At 31.1% G+C, this 26,285-nt stretch overlaps 1 protein-coding gene across 49 annotated transcripts in view; it reads right to left on the reverse strand.

The window, feature by feature from the left end:
• The window catches only part of LOC148609180 (uncharacterized), an 88,635-nt gene that overhangs the window by 36,690 nt on the left and 25,660 nt on the right, over positions 1-26,285 (reverse strand). For 17 of the 49 annotated variants that reach the window (XM_088540414.1, XM_088540410.1, XM_088540417.1 and 14 more), the window contains exons 1-19: positions 21,788-22,837; positions 18,677-18,721; positions 17,872-17,942; positions 17,084-17,157; positions 16,625-16,707; positions 10,918-11,000; positions 10,344-10,477; positions 9,977-10,109; positions 8,643-8,764; positions 8,157-8,277; positions 7,775-7,912; positions 7,117-7,227; positions 6,572-6,741; positions 5,453-5,612; positions 4,177-4,278; positions 3,383-3,508; positions 2,690-2,740; positions 1,793-1,929; positions 1,106-1,169 (exon numbers count right to left, since the gene is read on the reverse strand). In XM_088540414.1, the coding sequence (XP_088396540.1) occupies positions 1,106-1,169; positions 1,793-1,929; positions 2,690-2,740; positions 3,383-3,508; positions 4,177-4,278; positions 5,453-5,612; positions 6,572-6,741; positions 7,117-7,227; positions 7,775-7,912; positions 8,157-8,277; positions 8,643-8,764; positions 9,977-10,109; positions 10,344-10,477; positions 10,918-11,000; positions 16,625-16,707; positions 17,084-17,157; positions 17,872-17,942; positions 18,677-18,721; positions 21,788-21,992 (2,130 nt within the window). In that variant the 5' untranslated portion in view covers positions 21,993-22,837. Of the gene's footprint in view, positions 1-1,105; positions 1,170-1,792; positions 1,930-2,689; positions 2,741-3,382; positions 3,509-4,176; positions 4,279-5,452; positions 5,613-6,571; positions 6,742-7,116; positions 7,228-7,774; positions 7,913-8,156; positions 8,278-8,642; positions 8,765-9,976; positions 10,110-10,343; positions 10,478-10,917; positions 11,001-16,624; positions 16,708-17,083; positions 17,158-17,871; positions 17,943-18,676; positions 18,722-21,787; positions 22,841-26,285 lie in introns of those variants that run through there. The other 32 variants (XM_088540401.1, XM_088540400.1, XM_088540395.1 and 29 more) reach the window with 10 other exon arrangements.

Raw genomic sequence — 26,285 nt, forward strand, 5'->3', positions numbered from 1 at the left:
TGCACTAATATAGATAGCTAATGAAAACATCTTCATTTCTATTCTAATCATATTTAGAACTTAAACATCTATTTATAAACTTACCATGGTGTGTAATAAGCAGCAGAAAAATTAGAAAAAAAAATATTGAAATGAAGATAAACTGCTCTTAAATTTTTTTAACACAAATGATTTATCTAAAAGTATCTGTGAAAACTTTGTGCTTAATACATGAAAAACGGGTGTGTCATTAACAACATTGATGCCCCACACACACAGTTATACTAAACAACTTGTTTTAGCATGTGGATTTACATGTTATGGTTATTAAGTTCCATAATCATGGAATAAACCCTTCATTGCAACGTTTCACTGATTAATAGATTTACAGAATGATGGAGAGAAAGACTCACACAAACAAAAAGTTTATATACCAATAACTTTGTTTGTTGGACATCAATACTAAACATATATCATTAACTGCTATGAAATAAAACTATCAATTTAATATAAAATATAAATCTAGATAAAAAGGTATGTTAGGGGGAATTAACACAACTTCTGAGGGTGAAAATTAACAAAAAAAGTGATTTCAAGTAATGTTAAATAAATAAATAAATATTATAAAAGAAAATAAATCTTGGTATAAATTAAGGAATCAAAGAATTATAGATTAAGTTATCAAAGAAGTACATACTTGAGCAGGTTCCTACAGAAACAGTTCAAATATAGAAAAAAATCACAACTCATGATTAACTAATATTGGGATTCTGGAAAAAAACTAAACAAACTTTCTAGAATAAATTTCTACCATAAAGCGGGACTTGTCTACTAGAACTCATTAAGAAAGACTTTAAAACCCATCACAAAGTATGAATACTTTGAAACTTTGTTCAAAACCAAAAATAAACCATTACTTTTATTGGAGTTATAGGTTACTACAGAATTTACTCTATTACATGGTAGAGAATAAACCTTAATCATTTAATATTCATGTGGGTATAATTTGAATATATCTTTGGTAAACTGTATCTGAACAAAAGTTAAGTCAAGCTAATCTATCCGTGTTTAAAAACTAACCACCTTTGTCACCCATCACTAACAATAACTGTAAAGAGTTACCTACCCTGGCAGCAAACTGTAGATGAACAGGTGGGCCATCAGATACTGAACTGTCTGAACCACCATCACTGAAATATAGAAATACACCTTATAAAATAATCTTATCAATGTTGTCACCATATATATAAATATAAATACTGTGAAAGAAGTTTTCAATAAAGTATTTACTTCATAAAATTATAGGAAATATCTGCTTTTTTTCACAATTTTGACTGAAAGGTGTACACAAACACACCATGTAAGTCAAACATAATCAGGAAAAATCTAGAGAATTCCTGTCTTGAAAAAGCAGATAAGCAGAGGATGCTTACCCTACTGGTGCAACTGGCCCATGCTCAAAGTTTTTAGTGGAGTCTGAGTTGCTCATTTGCTTTTGTTACTTTGTATGTATTATTTTAGTTACATTATGCTCTCTGCTGTGCATGTCTGTTTTCTATGTCTGGTCTTTGTCCCTGGATTACATTCTTTTGATTACTGCTATAACCTTGGTTCCCTTGATTACTCTTGTATAAGCAAGATAACCTAGATTGGACAAAAAGCAATAGACAATGTGAGATACATGAATTGCTTTTCTCAATCAAAGATGATTTCACTTGATTTATCTCATGAGAATTATAAACAGATACCCCCTGTCTCAGTTACTTTGTAAGGTACTCACTCTTCCCCCTTTTTTTTGTCACAGAGGATTTACCTTGATTCAAGACTGGAGTCATATTCATCACTGAGATCTATTTCACTAGGATTATCAACAGATACCCCCTGTCTCTGTAACCTGGTTAAGATTTCTTTCCTCATTTTCTCTTCCAGTTCTAACATCACATTATTCATCTACACAAGAACCAAAAGCAATAATGAATAAATAACATGTATTATGTACATGTATCAATCAGCACAATTCACAGAGATGTCTAATACAAAATGTTACTTCAAATTACCAGTTAATCATCTCAGATTGAAATTTGTTACATTCAAACCAATTCAAGTAAATAGCTATTTTTTCATTAAATCAGATACAAATTTAGATCATTTTTTACAATCTACAAGATGTAATGAGTTACAATGTAAATATTGAATTATAAGCATTTTATTTCTAAGTAATAATAGTCTATTCCATGTACAAAGTTATAACTACAAAGACAGATATAAGAAAGAGTTTCAAGTTCGGATAATTCTATTTCAAAAGACATCCTTTAAAGAACAAAAACATGGCAAGAACAACCATAAACTAGACTAGAATTAAGCACATTTTGTGAGGCTAACTTATTAGAACATCGGTTGAAAATAAAAAAAAAGTTTAATGATGTCATAATCAAGTAAATGTAGAAAATACATGTAAAAAAAATTCATAAATTTATAACACAGACAAAAATTGTATTTTAAAATAAATATGTCTTGGTGAAAAAAGCATCAACTTTCTAAAATATTGATAAATACAAATGAATTATAAATTAAACATTGAAGCAAAACATCTTTGATTGTAAATACTAATGGCAAAGTAGAAGAACATTAAAGCATCCAAATGGTTTGTAGTGCATAAAATTATTCCATGTATATTTTGTGGCCAGGTGTCCAGAAGAAGCAATCTTACTGGGGTTTTCCTGTTTACAGAATTTTGTGAACTGATGAGGTCATACGCATGCTGAAGTGGGAACATAGTTACCAGTATTTAATAAATAGCCAGCATCAAGGCAAAACAAAAAAATAGACAAGAACATGTTAGTGTCATTTATGTCAGGTCAAACATAATAATATATTTGTTTGATGTCCCCAAACACAGAGCTCAGAACATGAGTAGGTAGGTATGAATTAAAATCTATTTTATATAGACATCCAAAACCGATCATAATTACTAAAACGCAATAATTTATGACTGCTAAAGATTTAAATGAAAGGGAGAAAGTAAAATAAAACCAATATTTTTTTTTTGAGTAAGGGTCACAAAGATTATGTAGGGGAACAGCAAACAAATATATTTTTAACTTAAGCCTGAAGGGAGTATATACATTCCTATGGCTCCCTTACACCTCATTATCTAAAAAAGTGCCTATCTATATAAAAAATTTTTATCAATTTTCCTAGGAATATGGACATAAAGTTATATATACTATGAATGATGTAGAAGCAAATTCTGAACAGTTTATTCTAATGCCTTTGTACTCAAATAATAAAGTATTATGTTTAAAATTGTTAGCACCTTGCAGTCAACTGATGATAATGCACACTATAGATAAAGAATATATTACAGATGACACACAATATGCATCACTAACTGTATCCATACCTTTGTTTTATCTGGATCACAGTAATCTAACAGAGTATCACAGAAATGAAAGCCCAGCGATTCATAATCAGACATACTAAAGTGGTATCCCTTCATCTTCCCAATTGTAGAACCACAAAATGTTGCCTGAAATAAATATAAGTCATTAGTGCCAGTTTAACATTACAAGATGAAGAAGCAAACAAAAAATCTAAGGCACCTAAGGATCAGATTTCAAGTTCTCTACAGAGTATTTGCCAAGTTAAAGAACATTGAAATCTAATCTACAATTGAAACTATGAGATACTTTGTTTCATAAATGTGCTTCATATATCTCAAATATTTTTTTTCTAGGGGTGAACAAAATTACTGCTGATTCAATACTTTCATATACATATTCAATTGGTATTTTCATTAATAAAAATTTGTTTGATATATTCATTTTTTTGTCCCACAATTTTCATTTGGTTTGATGTTAATCAAGTATTAAGTTTAGTTTTAGATTGACGTAGGGAAAACAAATTCAATATACTATACTTTGTTTATATAAAATTTCTACATTATTATTTCTATGTACTATTTTGCTTTTGAAAATCTGCTAAAGCAATACATTTTACTTATTACTTGGTTTTGTGTATGTCTAATGATATTGTTTGAGAATTAAAGTACACAAAAATCATACAATTAGCTGACATACCTTCAATGTGTCTAATCACATGTATAACAAATTTGATGATTTTATTATGTAACTTAATCATTTCTTGTTTTAACTATGTTATAATTGTTCATAATGCCTATATTATCTTATAACTTACCTCCATAGTATAACTGTTCATAATGCCCATATTCCACATAACAATTCTACCAGTGCCCTCCTTGCTCTTCTGTACCTTAAACTTACATGAAGCAAAGTTGAACTGAAAAACAGAAGGCCAAATATGTTATACTATACCAAAGGGCAAGTATGTTATACTATACCAAGGGCAAGTTTGTTATACTATACCAAAGGGCAAGTGTGTTATACTATACCAAGGGCAAGTTTGTTATACTACACCAAAGGGCAAGTATGTTATACTATACCAAGGGCAAGTTTGTTATACTACACCAAGGGCAAGTATGTTATACTATACCAAGGGCAAGTTTGTTATACTATACCAAAGGGCAAGTGTGTTATACTATACCAAGGGCAAGTTTGTTATACTATACCAAGGGCAAGTATGTTATACTACACCAAGGGCAAGTATGTTATACTATACCAAAGGGCAAGTTTGTTATACTATACCAAAGGGCAAGTATGTTATACTATACCAAGGTCAAATATGTTATACTATACCAAAGGGCAAGTGTGTTATACTATACCAAGGGCAAGTTTGTTATACTACACCAAAGGGCAAGTATGTTATACTATACCAAGGGCAAGTTTGTTATACTACACCAAGGTCAAATATGTTATACTATACCAAAGGGCAAGTGTGTTATACTATACCAAAGGGCAAGTATGTTATACTACACCAAGGGCAAGTATGTTATACTATACCAAGGGCAAGTTTGTTATACTACACCAAAGGGCAAGTATGTTATACTATACCAAGGGCAAGTATGTTATACTATACCAAGGGCAAGTTTGTTATACTACACCAAAGGGCAAGTATGTTATACTACACCCAAGGGCAAGTATGTTATACTATACCAAGGGCAAGTTTGTTATACTACACCAAAGGGCAAGTATGTTATACTATACCAAGGGCAAGTTTGTTATACTACACCAAGGGCAAGTATGTTATACTATACTAAGTAACTTGTTCAACAAAATAAGTACCTTTCTTGAATTTAAAAAAACAACAATCAATCTGAGTTATTCTGAACAACAATTTAAATAACCTTATCAGAGTATAATAATATCCTTTACTGTAAATTTAGAGTTATCTTGATGATTTTTTTTCACCCTCAAATGCCCAATTCAGGTTTTGTAAAAAGAAAAAATCTGTTTACCAATCTCAGGAACCAAGACTCCTGTGGTACCTAACATTTTTTTTTGAAAAACTAATTTATTAAGATTGAGTTTTCCACATAAAATTAAGCACTCTATACCTTTTCTGGAGCATTTTTATTCAGCATACAGGGAAACACTCTCTCTTTCAATCTCTTGTCTGGAGAATATCTATTTTCACATCCATATATGAACACATTTTGTTTTCTACTATGTCCATGTAAATCACAATACACAATTATCTCCCTTTCTTGAAGTAACCTTGTGAAAAAAAAATCACATTGGAATAATAATTGCACTTATGAACTACAATCATCTAAAACAATGTCTTTACTATTCCCAAGATGGTAGACATGTAGTTTATGAAATCACTTCCTCTAAAATAACAAATTCTACTTGGTAAATGAATTTTATGGTAAATTAAGTTAGACAGATATGAATCTGCAACCACACAAACATGCAAAATTGCTCTTCCTTACTCATTTCTAACTTTAAATCCAAGAAATCTGTGTTATAAATATGAGGATATACAATTCTTTTGAATTGAGCTTTATGTTATGCTGTTGTGTATTTGGTTGTCTGCATTTGATACATACACAGGCAAAATTATTTCACATGATTTTCACCTGAATTGAGCAAATAAACTAAGTGACAGAGTTCACATGAAATTCGGGTAAATGGATCCTTCACATGACATTCACACGAAATATCCACATGAAATTCGTGTTTAGTGAATTTCATATGAAAATCATGTTAATTTCATGTTAATTTCACATGAATTTCATCTGAAGCTCAATTAACATGAATTTCACATGAAAAATATTTGCCTGTGTACAGGGGGACTGTTGAGGCCTTATCAAACTAGCTAAATCTAACTTCTTTGTTTGTGCCTGACCAAAATCTCTAGCCTTTGTTAATTTGTCTGATTTGAATTTGGATTGTTTAATATGTGAGGGTAATCGGTGATTCCAATTTTGCTGAAACAGTGCATTTGTCACTTCAAGGGTCAGTTGAAGGTAGACAAATGTGTCGGAAAATTCTTACCGTACAATGAAGACCCAAAGATTGACTTTATATGTTTTTATTTTCGCAGTTTGGTAGAGTCATTTTATCATTGTTCCACATTCTTCTTCTCTATTTGATTGCAAAAAATACACTATACATAAAATTCATCTTTATCCCAATTATCATTTCTTTTGATCTATAAATGGATGACCTACCTTCTTATCATATTTTTGGTATGCCATACTGACGGATAAGAATCCTTTAAGACAGTTTTATAATTTCTGTTGAGATCTCTCCCTGCTAAGGAGCACCGGTAATTACCCACTATTACACCATCTGGGTTCAACATTGGCACAATTTTGAAAATGAAAGTATCTCTCAGCAGCTGAAAAGGTACTATTTTAACTAAAAATAAAGCTATCATTATTTTAGCACACTTTTTATTTATATCTATGGCTTTATAATACATACATTAGTTTTTTTTAATTTTGAATCAACACTGAATCAATAATTACTTACTACATGCATTAAACTAGGCTATGGCAGTTAAAGATGACACGATTTTGTTTTGTGGCTTTGTTTTGTAATAACTAACATGTATTTCTAGGATTTATTTTCATTTTGACATTTACTTCAACTATCCCGTCATATCTCTTCTGCTAGTATATTGATATCATGAAGTTACAAAGGTTGTTGTGCTAAGTACACATCCATGTGTGTGGAGGTACAAACAAGTAACAAAGATATAAGCGTTGTATACCTTAGCATCAGCAGAATTTCCTGTGAGATAATCAAGGAAACCTTTCATCATCCAGCTAGAATTACACTCTCCTGGATGTACTCTGGCAGTTATTACTACAGCTTTCTTATGCTAAAACATGAAAAAATGTATGTGTAATGAAATAAAGAAAAATCAAATCAGGATTCATTGTAAAGTGACTAATTTTTCTTAAGATATGCTGCAAATCTTATGCCAGCATAAAACTTTTTGTCATGAAGTATATTTCCATTATCTTTCAATAAGAATTTGTATGACAGACAGAAAACACATCAACACATCAACACGGAACCAGCAGCATTCACCAAGTCATACAGTTAAGACGTACTAGTACTCATAAATAACTTGATTAAGACCAAAACCTCTTTCATTCTTAGTTTCCTTTATGGTATGGTTACATAATGATCAGTACATAGAATATTGTCAGGTGTGTGGGATGAAAGCTTTGATGAAAATAGACAAAATCTCCTCCAAAAGTTTGTACTAAATTCAATGTTGTTTGATGACTGTGATAGTGATGTTATAGTGAGTATATAAATGAAATTTCCTCTTATAGCTTGTACTCACCTTTATGTCTTTAAGTAACTGTGATGTTATAGTCAGTATATAAACTAGGTTTCCTTCATTAGTTTGTACTCACCTTTATGTCTTCAGGTGACTGTGATGGTGATGTTATAGTGAGTACATAGACTAGATTCCCTGCTAAAGTTCTACATAGAACTCTCTGTTTACATATCTTTGACTTTATGGGATCATTAGATAGGTCTAACAGATAATCCTACAAATAGGAGTTTATTTGATATAAATAACATGGAAAAAAACATTCAAATCAGGAACTATTTCAGTGTATATAAAGTAAGCAGTAAATTGTTCTATATTGAAATATGCTCGTTCTGAATAACTTTTATAGCCATTCCTATTCTCAAAAAAAACTTTTACTGGCTTAATCTTGTAATAGTATAATATCTTTCTACCTTCTTCTCAAATCAAAGTCCATTAAAAGAAAAACAAAAATTAAATACCTGTAAGTCTGTATAAGTGTATGGAAAACAATGTGCAAAATATACAGTGTCATGACTATGTTGGAACTGTACAGTCCATGTTAATGAATAGAATGGCTTCTCTCCCCTTCCTGACTGATATCTGAAATAAAAATAAAATGCCATTTTGGAAAATTCATTTTATTTTGTTTTACAATTTTTAATAAATATTTCTTTTGTTGTTTTGCAAAGTAAGTTTTATATTCACCTAATTCTTACTTTTAAGTATGTCTGACATCATACAACACCAACCTCACAAGTTTCTTTCATCTTTTACATTGAGAGCTAATTGAAGTGAACTTAAGTATGCAAAAGAAATACCAGTTTTACTTTTGATACATATGAAAAGACCCTCATATCTTCAATGTAAAACTTTGCTGAGAATTTCCACACATACAAAATTTCACTGATTGGGGGTATAATTAAGGTACATAAAAATGGATAAATCTGCTTTGAATTCTAGCTTACTTGAGGTTGTTTTTGTAGTATTTTATCTCAGAACCACATCTAATCCAACCAATCTTCTTAGTATCAGCATTCTTCTGACTGTACATCAATGGCCTCATACCATAGTTATACAAACTATCAGGCTAAAAATATAAACAATTCACATACATAGTTAATACAAACTGTCAGAATGACCTTAGATAATGAATATCTCAATACAAATTATTTATACATTTGCATATGTAGAGGGCACCATTATGATAAATTGACTACCCAAGGGACAGTGATGTTTCCTGATATATTAACTAAGCCTTGTACTGCAGGTGAGGGCATTATCAAAGTTGAAGGCAGTATCACTACCCATGGGCAGCCAATATACCAATAATACATTCTACATATGCAACTATTGTGTTTATTTCATTAAAGAATCTGAAGAGGGCATTACCCTGTGATGGGATATCCTATAATTATTTTAGCATCACAAATAATTCCAACAAATTTACACCTGAAACCATAAAAACATGAAGATGCCGTACTGTATAGTGGGTAATTTCCATGGGTTGATAATTTTGGCATATTTTAGCAGTCAGTCAAAAACATTTTTTTTCTGCATATTCCATGGTATACATTAACAGAGTAAAGTTGTCAACAAATGACAAAATCTGGCTATTATGTATTACTAAGAAGAGTTTTATCTGAAACAACAACAAAAAATTTCACTGTTCTATAAAAGTTATTGGTTTTGTCAATCAATGCAATATTCTTACATTTCATAGTAGAAGAAAAACCATGATTGGGTTCTATTTTTTTTCTCTCAACACACACTGTATATAATTCATTTATGGTGAGCAGTTTACATGGATGCAATAAATACAGGGAAATATGTCATACTTAGTGCACCATTCAGCATCCACCAAATTAAGAAACACCAATTTTTTTTGTGTACCTCTAAGCTTAAAAAAATTGCCAAATTTCACACCTGCCAAAATAACCCATCATACAGTAATACCAACATTATCAAATTTATGAATACCATTTATTTCATACAGGTTCATACTTTAGTTGATTTGTAAAGGAACTTTGAACATATACACTGAGTCATCCACATTTGATACAGCAAAGTCTCTGTTCTCTCTGACATCATAATGGCTTGAATAAAACAGTTGGTGGGATAAAGTTTACCCTAGGACTCCCATATCATTTCTACATGGACAGTCTCTTAAAAATCAGATTAAATGAAAAATCTAGCAAACACCATAACATATTCTATGGTCATCTTTGATTTTTGATAGGACATCATTGTCAAATTCAATATATTCAAATACATAAAAAAAACTGTCATCTATATCTCTTACCTTCATAAAGTTAACAATAGTGAATCTGTAAGTGACATTAGGTCTGGTATTAGAAACACGAAAGTAAAACCACTGAGTATTTCTTGTTGTGTATAAATCATATCTCAGCCAACATTCATAGTCTGTCTCATTTCTGGAAAAAAATAACCCAAAACTTAAAATTTAACTAATAACAATAAAAGTTACTCAACATCTCTTTACCTACCTCTATTTTTCATGTGTGGGTGATATTATTAAATTTTACACTGATCGAAATCTTATCATTGTAGACATACATAATTTTCATGAGGAAACTGACTGTAATTTGTGTCTTCCAATTTCTTTGAAAAAATACTTTAAAAATATTTTAATGTTCCACAATCCTTACGTTTGCACTGCCCTAGCAAGATTGCCACTCTCAAATCTGGAATCAAACAGTAAAGTTTTGTCCTCAGGTGATTTCAGGTTACACGTCACTTTCTCTGGCCCTGTCCGACAACCATTTACTCGGGATCTCATAAACTAGATTTAAATGATAATTGGTTTTGTTAATACAAATTACTTATATTTGAAGAAACAGAAAATAACAAAAAATTCATTATAGTTTTTCTGTAGGAATTTACTATTTTTGAGAGTCATAAAGAGGCATTTTTTCCTCTTCTACAACCTATTTATACATGATAAATTTGGTTATGAATTTTTGTGTTTTTTAAGACATGCATTGTATATAGTAATCAAGCCATTGGACTTTGGGTAATAACTAAGGTCACTTATCTCCAGGACTGAGATACAAGAAAATCTACAAATAAAATAAATACTAATGGAGAGGAAGTGGAAATAGGGAATGTTTCAAAGAAAAAAATACCATATAAACATTTTAAAAAATAAGAACAGCCAAAATACTTGAAGCCATTATTTTCACTTCCAAATACAATGTAGCAGATGAAATATAAGGTACTTACAAAACATGATTTTGGTTCATACATATATACAAGTCTTCCTCCGTTTTCTTCTCCTCTCACCATGGGAGTCTTCTCTAAACCCGCTGTAAAAGGAATGATAGGAATTCATAATGATAGCAAAAAACATAGTGTCTCCTAAAACATTGAAACTGAAAGGAAAAACATAAAGAACTGAAAAAAATATCTTACATTGGAATTAAATGCAAGATATATGCCATATAAAATTGCCTGAAATGGCAATTTCCTAAATGGCTTTACAAAAATCAGAAGCCTACGAAAATCTTCAATGACTCCTTCACAAATCTCATATTTTGAACATTAAAATTACTACAAATTCAGAAATTTCTGTGTACATTTATTCTTTTGATTTTGTCTTTTTCATCATTGCGATGTAATCCACTCTTGCAATAACAATATGATACATCACAAGCTGCAGGTCACAGTCCCATTCCAAAGTGAGCAAGTTTGTGGTAAGAAACACTGTAGATCAATTTCATAAAGATCAGTCCACTTCTAAAGTTGTTGTTCAGTCAATGACCACACATCACTTGTAAATACACAGTCAATGCATATTGACTGCTCATAAAGAACAGCTGCAGTATAAAATGTAACAGCATATTCTGAATTTACAGAACCTTAAGTAGAACCAAAGCCACATAAGGAAAGAGCATCGATTTAATGTAAGTAATCAGACTAAGTGGTTTGGAATGTTGACAGATTTGTGTGACATTTGAAAGTACCAGTATAATTCAGTATATTCTTTTACTAGTATCTTAAAATTGAAACATAACTGGTAAAAGATCTTAAAATTCACTAACATAAAGTTCATACTTTCAACAAAAATATCTGAAAATTCCTTTAAGTTTCATGCAAGTTAATACCATTTAATCAAGAATATAGAGTTGCAATAAAATAAATAAAAAAAGGGAAAAAATATATTCTACATGGAGGAGAGATTATTAAGTTCTATTTATCACAACTTGATAACCTTTAAATCTTTGTTCATTGATAATTCTCCATTAAATTAAAGCTTTCAGTAAGTTTTTACTGTAGTATATAGTATATGGAATGTAATTGATAGTAAAGTGAGGGTTTATAGTGAAATAAATAAGCATATAAGGATTAAGTAGCAATCTTGGCAAAATGTCAAGAACATTTAAAACAGATTTTCAGCTAAAAGAATGAAAACTTAGAGGTCTTTCAGTTTAGTACTTAATTAAAATATCATACATAAAGTATATAAGGGGATGTGATCCTTGAACTACAGGGCCATGTTTGAATTGATTTACAGGGTTGTGGACATCAATACATGTATATAACAATTAAGTCATAGGCTAATGATTTCATTTCACAATCAGTGAATATTTATGTACGATTTACTTGTATTGAATGTATACCTATATTATGTTATAAATGTAAAAGTAAAAAATATGAATGCATACAAATTAGATAAAAAATAATTAAGGAAATCTGAGGTCCACATAATAGCACCATAGAAACATTTAGAAAACTAACTTATCTATCTTCACTCAGCTACATCTAGAACCCCAACAATTCAATTGTCGTAAAATTAAACCAAGTACTATTTTGGACCCTATATGAGCAATTTTAAAACATTGCAAGAGGCCCCCAGGAGCCTGATTCGCTTACCTGGTTAAATTTTCACCTTTTAAGGGCAATAACTCTAACAAAGAGTTATCAGACAATTTTGACTCCATTTGATTCATTGGACACATTTGTAAGCCTTATAATAAGGATCATTTTAGCATTTGAAAGCTATTGGCTAAACCTAACAGATTTGAAGATGTATGCATAAATCTGCTGTCTAATCCCATTGTTCTATTTTTAGCAGCCATGTTTTTTCAGCTATCAAAAGTTGATTATTTCGTTAAGGATACCCTATAAAACAAAAATGTCAACTTTCATTGAATTCTGTAGAGCAGTTTCTGAAGAGAAGAATTTTTAAAGTAAAAACATCATAAACAGAAAAAAAACTCCAAAAAGGGCAATAACTCCAACATAGGTAAACAAATTTTCACCAAAATTTGACCACAGATAAATCTCTTCATGCTGAATAATTTTACCCCCATGTCAGATAATGGTTAAATCTAACCGTTTTGAAGATATATGCATAAATCTGCTGTCTGACCCCAATTTTCAATTTTTAATAACAGTGGCCATGCTTTATAACAGATCAAAAATCCAAATGGTCATTTTGTTAAGGATGCCCTTCAAAACAAAAATACCAACTTTCATTGAATTCTGTAGAGCAGTTTCTAAGGAGAAGATTTTTTGAAGTAATAACATCATAGAGAGGAAAAAAGACCAAAAGGGCAATAACTCCAACATGAGTCAATAAATTTTCACCAAAATTTGACCAAAGAGAGATCTCTTCATGCTGAATAATTTTACCCCTGTCAGATTTGGTTAAACCTAACCGTTTTGGAGATATACGCAAAAATCTGCTGTCTGACCCCAATGTTCAATTTTTAGTAACAGCGGCCATGCTTTATAACAGATCAAAAATATAAACGGTCATTTTGTTAAGGATGCCCTTTAAAACAAAAATACCAACTTTCATTGAATTCTGTAAAGCAGTTTCTGAGGAGAAGATTTTTTAAAATAATAACATTAAAAACAGCAAAAAAACATCCAAAAAGGGCAATAACTCAAACATGGGTCACCGCAGATAGATCTCATCATGCTGAACACTTTAACCCCATGTCAGAATTTGGCTAAACCTAACGGGTTTTGGAGATATATGCAAAAAACTACTGTCTGACCCCTACGTTCTATTTTTAGTAACGGCGGCCATGTTTTTCAACGTAACAAAAATCCCCACGACAGTTCTATGCACAATGTCCCAAGGAACATTCAAAGTAAGTTTGGTTCCAATTATTCATGTGGTGTCAGAGGAAAAGAGTTTTGAAAGAAATAACAATAAAAATAGCAAAAAACGTTGAAAAGGGGCAATAACTCCAACATGGCCCAATAGATTAAAATGAAAATTTGACTGCAGATAGATCTCATCATCACACTTTTATTCCTATCAAAATTTGGCTAAACCTAACGCTTTTGAAGATATAAGCAAAAAACTACTGTCTGACCCCTATGTTCTATTTTTAGTAACAGCAGCCATGTTTTTCAACGATCAAAAATCCCCACATCAGTTCTATGCAGAATACCAAAAGGAACATTCAAAGTAAGTTTGGTTCCAATTAGTGAGATGGTGTCAGAGGAGAAGAGTTTTGAAAGAAACAACATTCAAAATAGCAAATAAATGTCGAAAAAGGGCAATAACTCCAACATGCCTTAACATATCAAAATGAAAATTTAACCACAGATAGATCTCATCATGATGAACACTTTTACCTGTATCAGAATTTGGCTAAACCTAACAGTTTAGGAGATATATGCGAAAAACTACTGTCTGACCCCTATGTTCTATTTTCAGTAATGGCAGTCATTTTTTTCGATGAATCAAAAATCCCCACACCAGTTTTATGCAGGAAACATTCATACCAAGTTTGGTTCAAAATGGTCAAGTAGTTTCAGAGGAGAAAAGTTTTGAAAAATTGTTAATGACAGCGACAACGATGGACGACGACGGATGCCAACTGATGGCCTTTGGCCAGGTGAGCTAAAAATGGGATGCAAAAATGCACAGCATACCAGAGATCTATTAAGAATTCAAGTTTTCAATGAAGGATTTATAAATTGGAACAAAAACAGTGGACTAGCATAATGTTGCACAAATCTTGCCAGCTATCTCACAATTAACTTCATTACATGTAAAAAACATACATAACTTAAGGCAAAATTTAATTTACATAAAAAATGAAAAAAAACTACTGACACTTCAATTAAACTACTGTTGAATCTTAATTAATATAACATTTATTTATCAGCTGTCTGTTAAGACATTTCAATATTCACTATTCCTATGACCAGATATGAGGGTGGCTAATCATGTAACATTAAATGGTTCTTATCTTTAAATTGAGCATTACCAAAATATATTACAGAACGGAATTCAATGATCAATAGTTTAAAATACTGATGTCCATAGACAAAATAATTGGACCTTTCAGGTTATAATAACATCTAAAATGACACCACCTTGAATGTTTCAATTTAACTCCTTGACATTTGGATCATAGTATACGATACAGTAAACTTATTTATATAGTGAATAGATAGTTCAACAATTTTAATAAATAGATGAATAAATATTTGATTTGGATCAATTAACCTTTTAATGCTTTGAATGAAAGAATTTTTTCCTGTTGATGACTTAAGGTATCAAAGATCAGGACAAGTCAACATAAGTACAAATAAATGCTACAAAACATACAGGAAATAAAGATTGTAATTTATACTGCAACTGATCTATTTGAGCAGTTAAAATAAAATGACTATATTTTCAAGTGATATATGGTCACTGATCATCTAAAAAGTCACAAACGGTTTTGAAGTTGTCAGGATGTCACCCATTTCAATTAAAGAATGTTGTTTTCTGTGCTTAAAACGTCATTTTTCTTTTAAAAATTTGTTGCAGTGTAAAGACAATAACATTGTTCAGACTTTACAAAAGTTAGATATACGCATTGGGCTCAAACCAGTGAAAAAGGTCAAATGATAGCCTCTCATTTTCCTGTGACTCTAAGCCTCATCCATACATCAGTTTTATGTTAAGTCAGTGCACTGTAATAGTCTTTATAGATGTACACTCCTAACATGGTTTAGATAATTTGAACTCTATGAACATGTTATTTTGTCAAGTTATAGAATTCAAAATCAAAAATCAAAATTTTCAATATACACTTTAATAAAAGCAAGATGTCCATATCTGAGTAGGAAATGATTTGACTGTTTCTATTCTTGATATTATCAAAATACTAGAAAAATTCTTGCAAGCAAATTGTTAATTATAGGTTTCATAATGAGTGAAAGTTGAATGTAGCAAAATATCAACTCAATTTATCTAATTTCAATGTCATAACAAATGAGCCTCGGTGAGTTTATGATATTTAAATGATATAAATCAAGATATCATTTTGCGATATTCAACTTTTACAAGTTATAAATCCTTTTACTAAATGAATCTTTTGGAATGTTTGTCCGCTTTATTTTGCATCTGTCATTGCAGAAATTCTAGCGGTCCTCCATCTATGACATCTCTAACGCTTTTCTTAGAAAATGATAACACCACTACACAATTACCAACTGAAATGGCAAACAGTCTAAAACATCATTGACTACAACCATATGTCTCACACAGTTTATAAATTAATAACATTGAACCATCATCTCTAAATACAGTTTCACATTTTAAATGTGGCAAATCTGAGTTTTTATGAAGAACCAAGACCTTATAAAGAGGGAGAAGTTCCTGAAAATAAGGGGTACAAGGCAATTATTGGTCATCTTCCATCCAAATTATCCACAAAATTAACAAGATTTAAAATGCTACACCCCCTCACCTGGATAAGCCAATCTATATTTTAGACTTGTATTGTGACACCACAGTAATATTGTTTGTGCTCAGAAGTTCTAAGTGTTTTTTCACTAATAACCAAAATTTACAAGAATGGCCTACTTAACTACTCCTTAAAGGACTATATGAAAAGTTCTTTCTAATTATATCCTTTATAACAATATGAAATGGAAGTTTCTAATTATACCTTTGTGGACTATATTTACTTACTGGGCTTATAAAAAGGCTCTGGTTCTGGAGGAATATAATACAAATGTTTTATCGTCTCATTCAACACTTGTATTTCAGAGGGCCTGTAACAAAGAGCAAAATTAAAATACAGTTTTATGTTTACTGTGTCAACAATAAAAGTAAAACTTTCAATATTTGATTATATTACAATACATGATTGACAAGTATATATCTGGCTATATTGAGTTTGATAGACACAGTTCACTTCTAATAAAATCCAATATTTTAGGGAAAAGGCTAATTCACACATTAACTAAAGTTGCTTTTAAAAAAGTAAATAAACAGCATATAATACGTGTTTCAAACATGATTCTTTAAAATTTCATACTGCATGATTCTGGTACTTGATATTTTAACACAGTATTTTGTCTTGCAACATTTCCCCTTTGATTTTTAAATAAAGAAAGTCTGTCATGTGACAATATACACTGGTATTACCATCTAGCAGCCTGCTGTGGACCCAGTTCTTTTGACAAGGCAAACAAACTTCTAGGTTCCCTGAGTTTTGGCACCTAAAACATACAATTGGTAGTTTTACTTACATGCATGATGTTATGGAAAAAAAAACAAAATTTGTATTCTAATTACATATGTGTGTGATTAAAACAGGAATACAGCCTCATATTTGGTTCTTGTTAAAAAAAAAAGTTCTACTGCCATTGTTGTTTATGTATAAGCAGACATGTAGTTATCATTCACACATGTAAAGACATTGGTATATGTATCAAACTTGATCTGAGGATTGTAAAAAAACTTTCACTGACTGCTCACATTTTACCAGTATACTGTATTTGCAACCATCAAATTCACAAATGTTACATCAATATCTACTAATAATTAAAACAACTAAAAATACAATGAGAAATCTCTAAAAAATATATTTTCAAGCATCTAAAAAATACAATAGTTTCCTGATTTTCTCTAGATTTTTTTCATTCTGTATTGATACTTCTGTCTCAATTTGATACTTTTCACATTTTAACATTTTTTTATAAATACTAAGAATACAGATGATTGGAACCACTTAACATCTATACCAGTGAATTTGTTGATTACAAGGTTGCCCACTGCCTGTGGGTATTTGGAAGAAAACTGAGCACTTGAGAACATAAGACTAGGGCAAACCCTTTTTGAGTGCATGTAGCAGTATTATCCTGTATTCAGTGGTAAATTATACTATATTTCAACCATTGACAGTGTTTGATAATACAACATATAATACCAACCATTCCTTTGCCATCCTGGTAACTGTACACCAGCTGTGTTGTCCGTAATAACTCTTCTTGTAATTTGTTGTCTATAAATAGAAAAAAACAAAATCTTAGCTAAAGTGCTCAACAAAAAAGGACTTTGAACACTACATATGTGACAAGATAGTCAAATAAACCTTGAAGAAACAGCCATGCAAATGTTATTTAATATCACGTTATAACAATATTCAATGTTTAATCAAATGAGAAAGGATAATATCAAAGGTTCATAATTAAAAAAAAAAGTGACAAATTTTGAAAAAAAAACAATGTTACAAGATTTAAACAAAAATATCAATTCTTTTATGCCTACCTAACATTTTTATGTCATGTCACAAAATGATTAATATTTTAGAAGTTTCAGCAAGTGTTAATGAAAAAAATCTACCAAAACGGAAAAAAATATCCATATCCAAAATTGAAACCTTTAACTGAAATAAAAACTTTAACCTAGTTGATAAGGCCAATTTAATCAAACATGCTGGTATTCTTACTACATTTCTACATTGAGCAGATACATGTTATGCAATTGAAATATTTTACATTAACAGATTTATGAAGACACTTAAGAACTTGAACCATAACTTCATATATACTTTCTCCTTACAAAAAAAGGACAAAAACTATTCTTCCTATTTATATTGATTTAAAACAAACACACACCATATTTCTACAGATTGATCCCATTAGCCCACTACTAATTGGCTAGCCTTTACCATTATATGTACATAAAATTTAAAATTTTGAATGTGTAATATTCTAGCAGTAAAGTTGTTGATACCTTTAAATCTAGGACCTGGTGAATATGTTTCCTCAGGAGTAGAGTCTGTAGAGAAAACTCAACTTATTTAATGTTAACTTTGTATTCTATAAAACCTACAAGTTTCTAGCTGGTGGAAGAGACACATAATAGGTTCAGTAAATTATCTCATGCAAAAGATTGTCAAGATTTTAACATCGCTTCTTTCATATTTACTACAAATAGCCATATTTTAAAATTTTTGGATATAATAAAAAAAATACATATATACTGTCAACAAATATTCTCTTTTTTTTTTATTAATGAATGGACCAGAAATTATAGGGCACAATCATTCTCTATATATGTATATGGCAACACTGCCAATGTATAAAAATCCAGTTCTCTGAAGAGGCAAACAATAGATCCCAATGAGTACAGTTTACAGCCACTGTATCATAACACCAGGGGTTTCATTATTTTTTTTGCAATGCAGTTATCATTGGTTTGGTAGGAGGTACTTTTATCATTTTCTTTTATAAACATATGAAATTTAGAAATTCTGGAGGTACCTCTCAGTATCTTAGAAGTTTAAAAGTACAAGGTACTGCCTTTTCATGAAAGGCCTGTAACACACTTTGCTCAACCTACAGTTAGTTGACTGACTGTTTGATTGTGATTCTAACACAGATATTTCATGCTATCAAAACAAATCCTGCTTTGACCTAGTAAAACACTAAGCCAGATTGAGCAACAGCCAGCAGGTAGGCAAGTAATCCCACTCTAAATCCAAGACATACAGTTTGTTTGTTTGTTGGGGTTTAACGTCCGAGCAGCAATATTTCAGCTATATCCAGACGATGAACATGAAATTGATGATAAAATGAACATGAAATGATAATGAAATGAAAAAGGGATGGGACACAAGGACAATGAGGTGACAAACTTTGATTGCCACTGGAAATAGGGAGAGGTGGGTAGGGTCGGGTAATTTAGCCTCCTGTGGCGGAGCCCTATGGTTCCTACTCCGGGAGAATACCACAGTAGGGTTCTTTAACGTGCGAGGAACGTGGCATCTTTCCCAACACGGTGCACCACTATGGTTTGCGGTCAGGTTTTCCGTATTATAGCCTGACAATCCCAGCATGAAACACGCCAGGGGTACCCCATTCCACCACCTGGGGCACACATCCCAGTTGCTCTGTGGGCAGAGTGCCCTAGCCCCCGGCTAGCGCTCTGAGCACTATTTAGTCGCCTTTTACGACAAGCTTAGCACTGCTGCAGGCCTATTCTTTTAACACCCGGAGCAAGACATACAGTCATCCCTCTATCTAGTATATGTGGCTTGCTTATCAGAAAAGCATTAAGTAGTCGTGTGAGTAGAGTAAACTACTACCAGACAACCCAGGCAGTGTAAATAGTCAATAGATGGCTTAATGTAAAACAAAAAAAACCTAAATCAGTAAATAAAGAATTCAACCTTAATGACCTTTCAAACCTGTTAAGCCTATTACAAAACTTAACACTAACTATAAATCTCTGAGAATGTACACAATAATCATATTCACTATTTAAAAGCAAGTGGGCATATTACATTAAAATAACCACCTTTTAATCAGAAAATATAATCCTATTTTGACAGGTGAAAAGGCAAATCCAGCAATTTTATGGACATATACCCGCCAATAACCCTCTCTTTTATTCTTGATACAGAAGTAAAGCTACATTGTAGATAAAGTATGCAAAATCCTTTTTCAAAAAATAAATGATTAAAAGTGATGAGGATTCTAAGAGTGTTGTGTGGCAAACTGGCATAATAAAGTGTCCTAGTGGCAGAAGAGTCTATTAAAGAGAATAGAATGCAAGTTTCTTGGCCGGACATTTTCGTCCTGGTGGGGTTGCTGTCTGTTTGACAAATACACCATACCTATTCTCGATTTATTCATTCATTATTTGTTATAAACTTTATCTTAATCAATTGACACAAAACATCATTATGTGCAAATAAGTAAGACAAACTAAAATTCATCATGAATAAAGAGAATTTTATCTTAATCTGTGTCATCTTGGTAAAGCAAAGAAATCTGAAAACAAGAACAAAAGAAAAGGTTGGAAACTGAGTATTTTTCAAGTCAAAGGGTTGTAAATCAATGGACAAGAATATTTCCAAACTTGGTCTATCAAGTAAAACAATGTACCTGTACACTGAATGTCATTACCTGAATTCCTCTTACCTCCAGATGACATTCAAACTCATGACTAACCAAAAATTTTGGAAGCACCTGGTATTAAACAAAAACCAGTAAATCTGAAACCAGATGAGAACCTTATCGAAATTGCACAAAAAAATTTGAATTCCAAAATCTTGAATTTGATATTAAACTTCATCCCCAACTTAGAACATGTAACCCAATACTTATACACTGAGTGAACAATAACAACATTATGAGCAATCAAACTCTCATCTTTCTTCCTATTGGGGATATTTTGATAGTTTAAATAGAAGGTATTGTCAGAACCGTAATCCATAAACCAAAGCATTATATATTCCTCACTATCAGTGATTGGGAATAAAATTGTAAGAATAGACCATTTTTAATGATATTCAGAATTACAATGCCTGGCTTTCTTGAACATTGTTTGTATAAAAAGCCTGAGTTTTAATGGAATATTTTCTGATGGAATGTGATAAATTGTACATGGTACCCTCCAATCCTAATCACTAAACTGTTATCTGGATAGAACAGCATCAGTCATTCTTATACAGTCCATGTTACTACTGTAATCAGAGACACAATATATAATATCTCTGTGATAGAATTCTGTAATGTGGACTATTAAGAATACCTCCTCTACTTAACAATGGACCTTCAATTATATTCTATATAGTAATACTAATGAAGGCTCCTGTGTCAAAATACTCATGGAATTAATGTTTAGAGTCTAAAAATATTGTGAGCAAACTTATAGCTCAACAAAGCTTTCTGATCTCTATAATATACACCATCGTATTTCTCAAATTTCTCAATATTTGTATCAAAAATTTTACCTTAAAAAATGGTTAAGTTAAAGAAATTATGGTTTGCTTAATATCATGTAATGCAAATATGTTATAGAAACTGCACTTTTTATCAAAATATCAGAAATATTTACCTGCATTTTTAAAAAAGTCCAATTCTGATAAAAGACCATAGTTAACAAGAGAACCCCAGGGAAACATGAGTAGTCTATCGTCTTCATCATCAGATGAGTTTTCCCCATCACTTAACTGCATATCTATCCCAGGCAACCTGGACAGTTGATCAGTCCTCTCTGCCATTTGAAATATGTGATCTAAATTGTGATTCCTATTACTCATCTTTTCCTTTTATGTTTTGATCAGTAGGTCAACTTTGTATATAATGATCACCAGGTCAAAGATTGTATCTGACTGATTGCTTCCTTCACTGCTATCCAATCAAATTCAGCTTGGCTATACTTTCCATACTAAGTTTATATGGTAATGAATGTATTTTTGAAAGTGAGCCCTTGCAATGTTTGTACAATCCTCACAATGGCAAAAGAAAACATTTCAATCATATACCTATTTTGTGCACCAATTCTAATCTAATTTATACTTAAGATCAGACTGTAGTATAATCCATAGAGCTTAATGTAAATTTAATGTTTTGACTGATCAATATAAAATATCACTATTAAATTTGAATTCAGATCAATTTATTTAATGAATGCCTATACAAATTGTGACAAGTCCAATACTAGGTTTTAATGAGTTGAATGCTACAAAGTCCCACTGATATCCTTTCACATTTATTCCAGCTTCAAAGATGTCAAAGTTGTTCCAACAGGTCCAAAATCATTAAAATCCTAAATGTTTAGTCCAGTTTTAATCTCTCTAATACTTGATCTTGAAAGAACATCCGTGGAAATACAGTATAATTTCCCTAACATCTCCATCATACAATACTCAGTATCATACATCAACAAATGAAAGATTTTAACATGAAATTACAAATACATTATAGTCAAATCCAAATTTTGTTTCCAACCATTGCACACTATTTTACTCAGCACCTTCTTCACTAATTCAATAAAAATGTTACATACTTCCTTTTTCAAGACATTTTGGTTCAAAGTAAAATTCATTTCAGCTCCATCATAAGAAAATAAGAATACCACATGACAGATATTTAACGGATATCTGGTTACTGATACGTGTGTACAACCTATGGAAAGATTAACAAGCTTAAATGTAGAACCCTTTAAACTTCTTATTAAGTAATATACAAGGTATATTTAAAGTCTTCTTATGAAACTTTTTTAAATTAAAATACTTTTACTGTCTTTCAATGGCATATAAACAAAGGAGAGACCTTAATTACAATTGTTAAAAGGCTAGGAAACACTTAACACAACAAATACAAAGTTTGTACTTTCACTGCTCCAAATCTAATATCTACCTTGAACAATATCTTACATTTTATACTGACTACAGAGATAATTTTCTGGACATTAGAACATAGAAGGTGGATTCCGTTAGGAGTTCTGACATGTAAAGCATGAACCATTTTTGGAGTTCAGATACATAAAACATGGACCACTTTTGGAGTTCTGACATTTAAAGCATGGATCATTTTTTAGTTTTGACACATTAAACATAGATCATTTTTGGAGTTCTGACATATAAAGCATGGACCATTTTTGGAGTTCTGACATATAAAGCATGGACCATTTTTGGAGTTCTGACATTTAAAGCATGGATCATTTTTTAGTTTTGACACATTAAACATAGATCATTTTTGGAGTTCTGACATATAAAGCATGGACCATTTTTGGAGTTCTGACATATAAAGCATGGACCATTTTTGGAGTTCTGACATATAAAGCATGGACCATTTTTGGAGTTCTGATACATAAAACATGGATCATTTTTGGAGTTCTGACATATAAAACATGGATCATTTTTGGAGTTCTGACATATAAAACATGGATCATTTTTAAAGTTCTGACATATAATACATAGATCACTTTTGGAGTTCTGACATATAAAACATGGAGCATTTTTAAACTCTGACATATAAAACATGGACCATTTTTAAAATTTTGACATATTCAACATGGACCATTTTTTGGAGTTCTGCTCACTGCTAAAGTAGGCCAATAATTTATTTGCAAAATCAAAATCATTTACCTAGACTTCCTAAATTGGTCTATTCATAACATGCATGGGAACATTTAATTCCTTTGCATTATTAATATGTGTAATTATTGAAAATAATTTTATTTTATATGTATTCCATTCATTCAAATTAATCAATATTTTTGTACAATAAACATCTTTAAAAACTCTAATTGTAATTTATGGTTGTTAAGTTGTTATAAATTACATTCCCTCCATTTTGTAAGCAATAATTTATATTTCTATATATTTCTGTTTTCAACTTCAACTCTATACAAGTTTCTCTTTCATTTATTAGAGAATATTAAATGTCCAGTTAATTCAAACCTGCAAACATAAACCACTACTAAAAATAAAAAGTAATGAATAAAACCCTATAATCAGGTAGTAGGTTCAAAACTTGTCTGAAAATTTTTCTTAAAATTTGCAAGTGGATAGAACATGATATATACTTCCTTCTTCATTACACATACATTGTTAAGTGTTGTAATAATTTGATTTAGGTTCAGTTTTTTTTAATATTCAAATTTGTTGAACTAAGTTTTCCAATACTAATTAGTATTTGTCAAAACCCTTATATGTACAGAAACTTTTGGGGATAAGGGAGATAATTCCCAAGAAAATGAATGTAGTTTTTCCTGTTTACCTTTAGGTGCTCTGATTTACATACATCTCACTTTAAGGTACTCCTCAGTGGAATGATATATATATGACCATTTGTTCTGTTGACCTTTTACAGGTGCTGCTTTACATACATCTCAACTTAAGACATTGCTCACTAGTGATATGACCATGTTGACAGATAGACAGCAGTAAACCAAAGAACCTTGGTTAACAGGAAATCAGTGAGCCAATGCCAACTAGTAATACCCAGCAACACAAACTTCTAAAGATGGTCAAAATATAAACAAAGTTGTCAAACCAGAAATCAGATCCCATCATATGACACACCTATTTTGAAACTAGTGCAAAAATGGAACAGCTGTGACAAGTAAATACAGGGAAAAGAGTTACATGTTTAACAAATCAATATACCCCATTGCAAGAAAGGGCTATAAAAACTGCTGGGCAGGCATATAAGAATCAGTTCTATTAGTATGAACTAAAGTGTCTTGATATTTCCATTCAAACAAAACTGGTGACTTGTTAGTACTGAGCACTACATGTTATTTACTCTATATTAGCAAATCATAGAGAGAAAAAATTCCCTTCACAATCCAAACATGCTGAACAAACCATTTTATAGTCATAAGACTCAGTTACTATTCAATAATTACAACAGTAAAGAACAAAACCATAGATCTACATCCAATAGAGCATCAAGATCAACAGACATTATTGACACAGTACACATAATCTGTGGACTAATACCTCCATAAAACCTACATAAAACCCTATAGGTCTTATACCTGTCACCACTCATGTTAATAATATGTTCTGTACAAATCTGGAATGTTTATCACCCTTTATAAAATATACTGTCTGTATAGCTGTGTCAATTTAACCCTGTTCACCCATTGATGTATTTCAATTGTCCAATGTTTATATCATAGAAACAGTGAAGAGGACCATACTTCATGACCATAAGGTATTTGATAGCATAGCCTTTCTTCTTGTATGTAAACTTATACTTCTAGGAACAACCAGCTACTGACCAACTCTATATAAAACCTTTCTACTTTTCTAGAAAACTACAAAACAATACCATACTACCCTACCATGTTCAAGCTCTCCAGGCATGGGACTTAATTGTTTGTATCTTTCTATGATTTCATCATCTGAAACTTCAAGATTTAGTATTATTATGTATTAGAATGTTTACCTAGCCACTCAAAACACTTATTTTAACTTAAAAAACATTTTACAAAGATCCAGATTTTTTTTCCTTAGAATCTTAGATACCAGTAAACTATCCGCAGTTAATTTTGAAAGCTTAATAATTGATCTCTTTAGGATAGACACTTTTTAGAAAACTATTGTTTGATATGTAACAACACTTCTAACTCAAACAAGGAGATTCTGTCATCAAAAAAAGTTTCCTTTCAAGAAAACACAAACAAAGAAAAAAAGAAATAAAACATGCCAAATTAACTTCAACTGAATGTATTCCATAATTTCTTCTGTTGAAACCATTCATAACCTAAGACCTATTTGTATTTAGTTACTATTTCTGTGTACATCAATATGATGCATAGTACTGGTAAAATTTTTTTCTATTTGATGTCATAACCAAACTTATTAAAGAGTAGAAATAGTTAAGCATTATATTTATATCACCGTATTTACATGTGAGGTTTTCATTGATAATATTGTAATCTCAAGAACAACCACTTCCTTAGCATTTGAATGGGAAATAGGACCCAAAATTTACAAGCCTTATTTGCCAAGAAATGGTAAAAAGTCATAGTAAATGAGAGATGGGTATGAGTATGGTTAGGTGCATAACAGCTCCTTGGAAGAAAAATTTGAGAA

The sequence above is a fragment of the Perna viridis genome, chromosome 8 (assembly GCF_037379345.1).
Source record: "Perna viridis isolate PV_CMFRI_1.1 ecotype Kerala chromosome 8, ASM3737934v1, whole genome shotgun sequence".
Taxonomy (NCBI): Eukaryota; Metazoa; Mollusca; class Bivalvia; order Mytilida; family Mytilidae; genus Perna; species Perna viridis.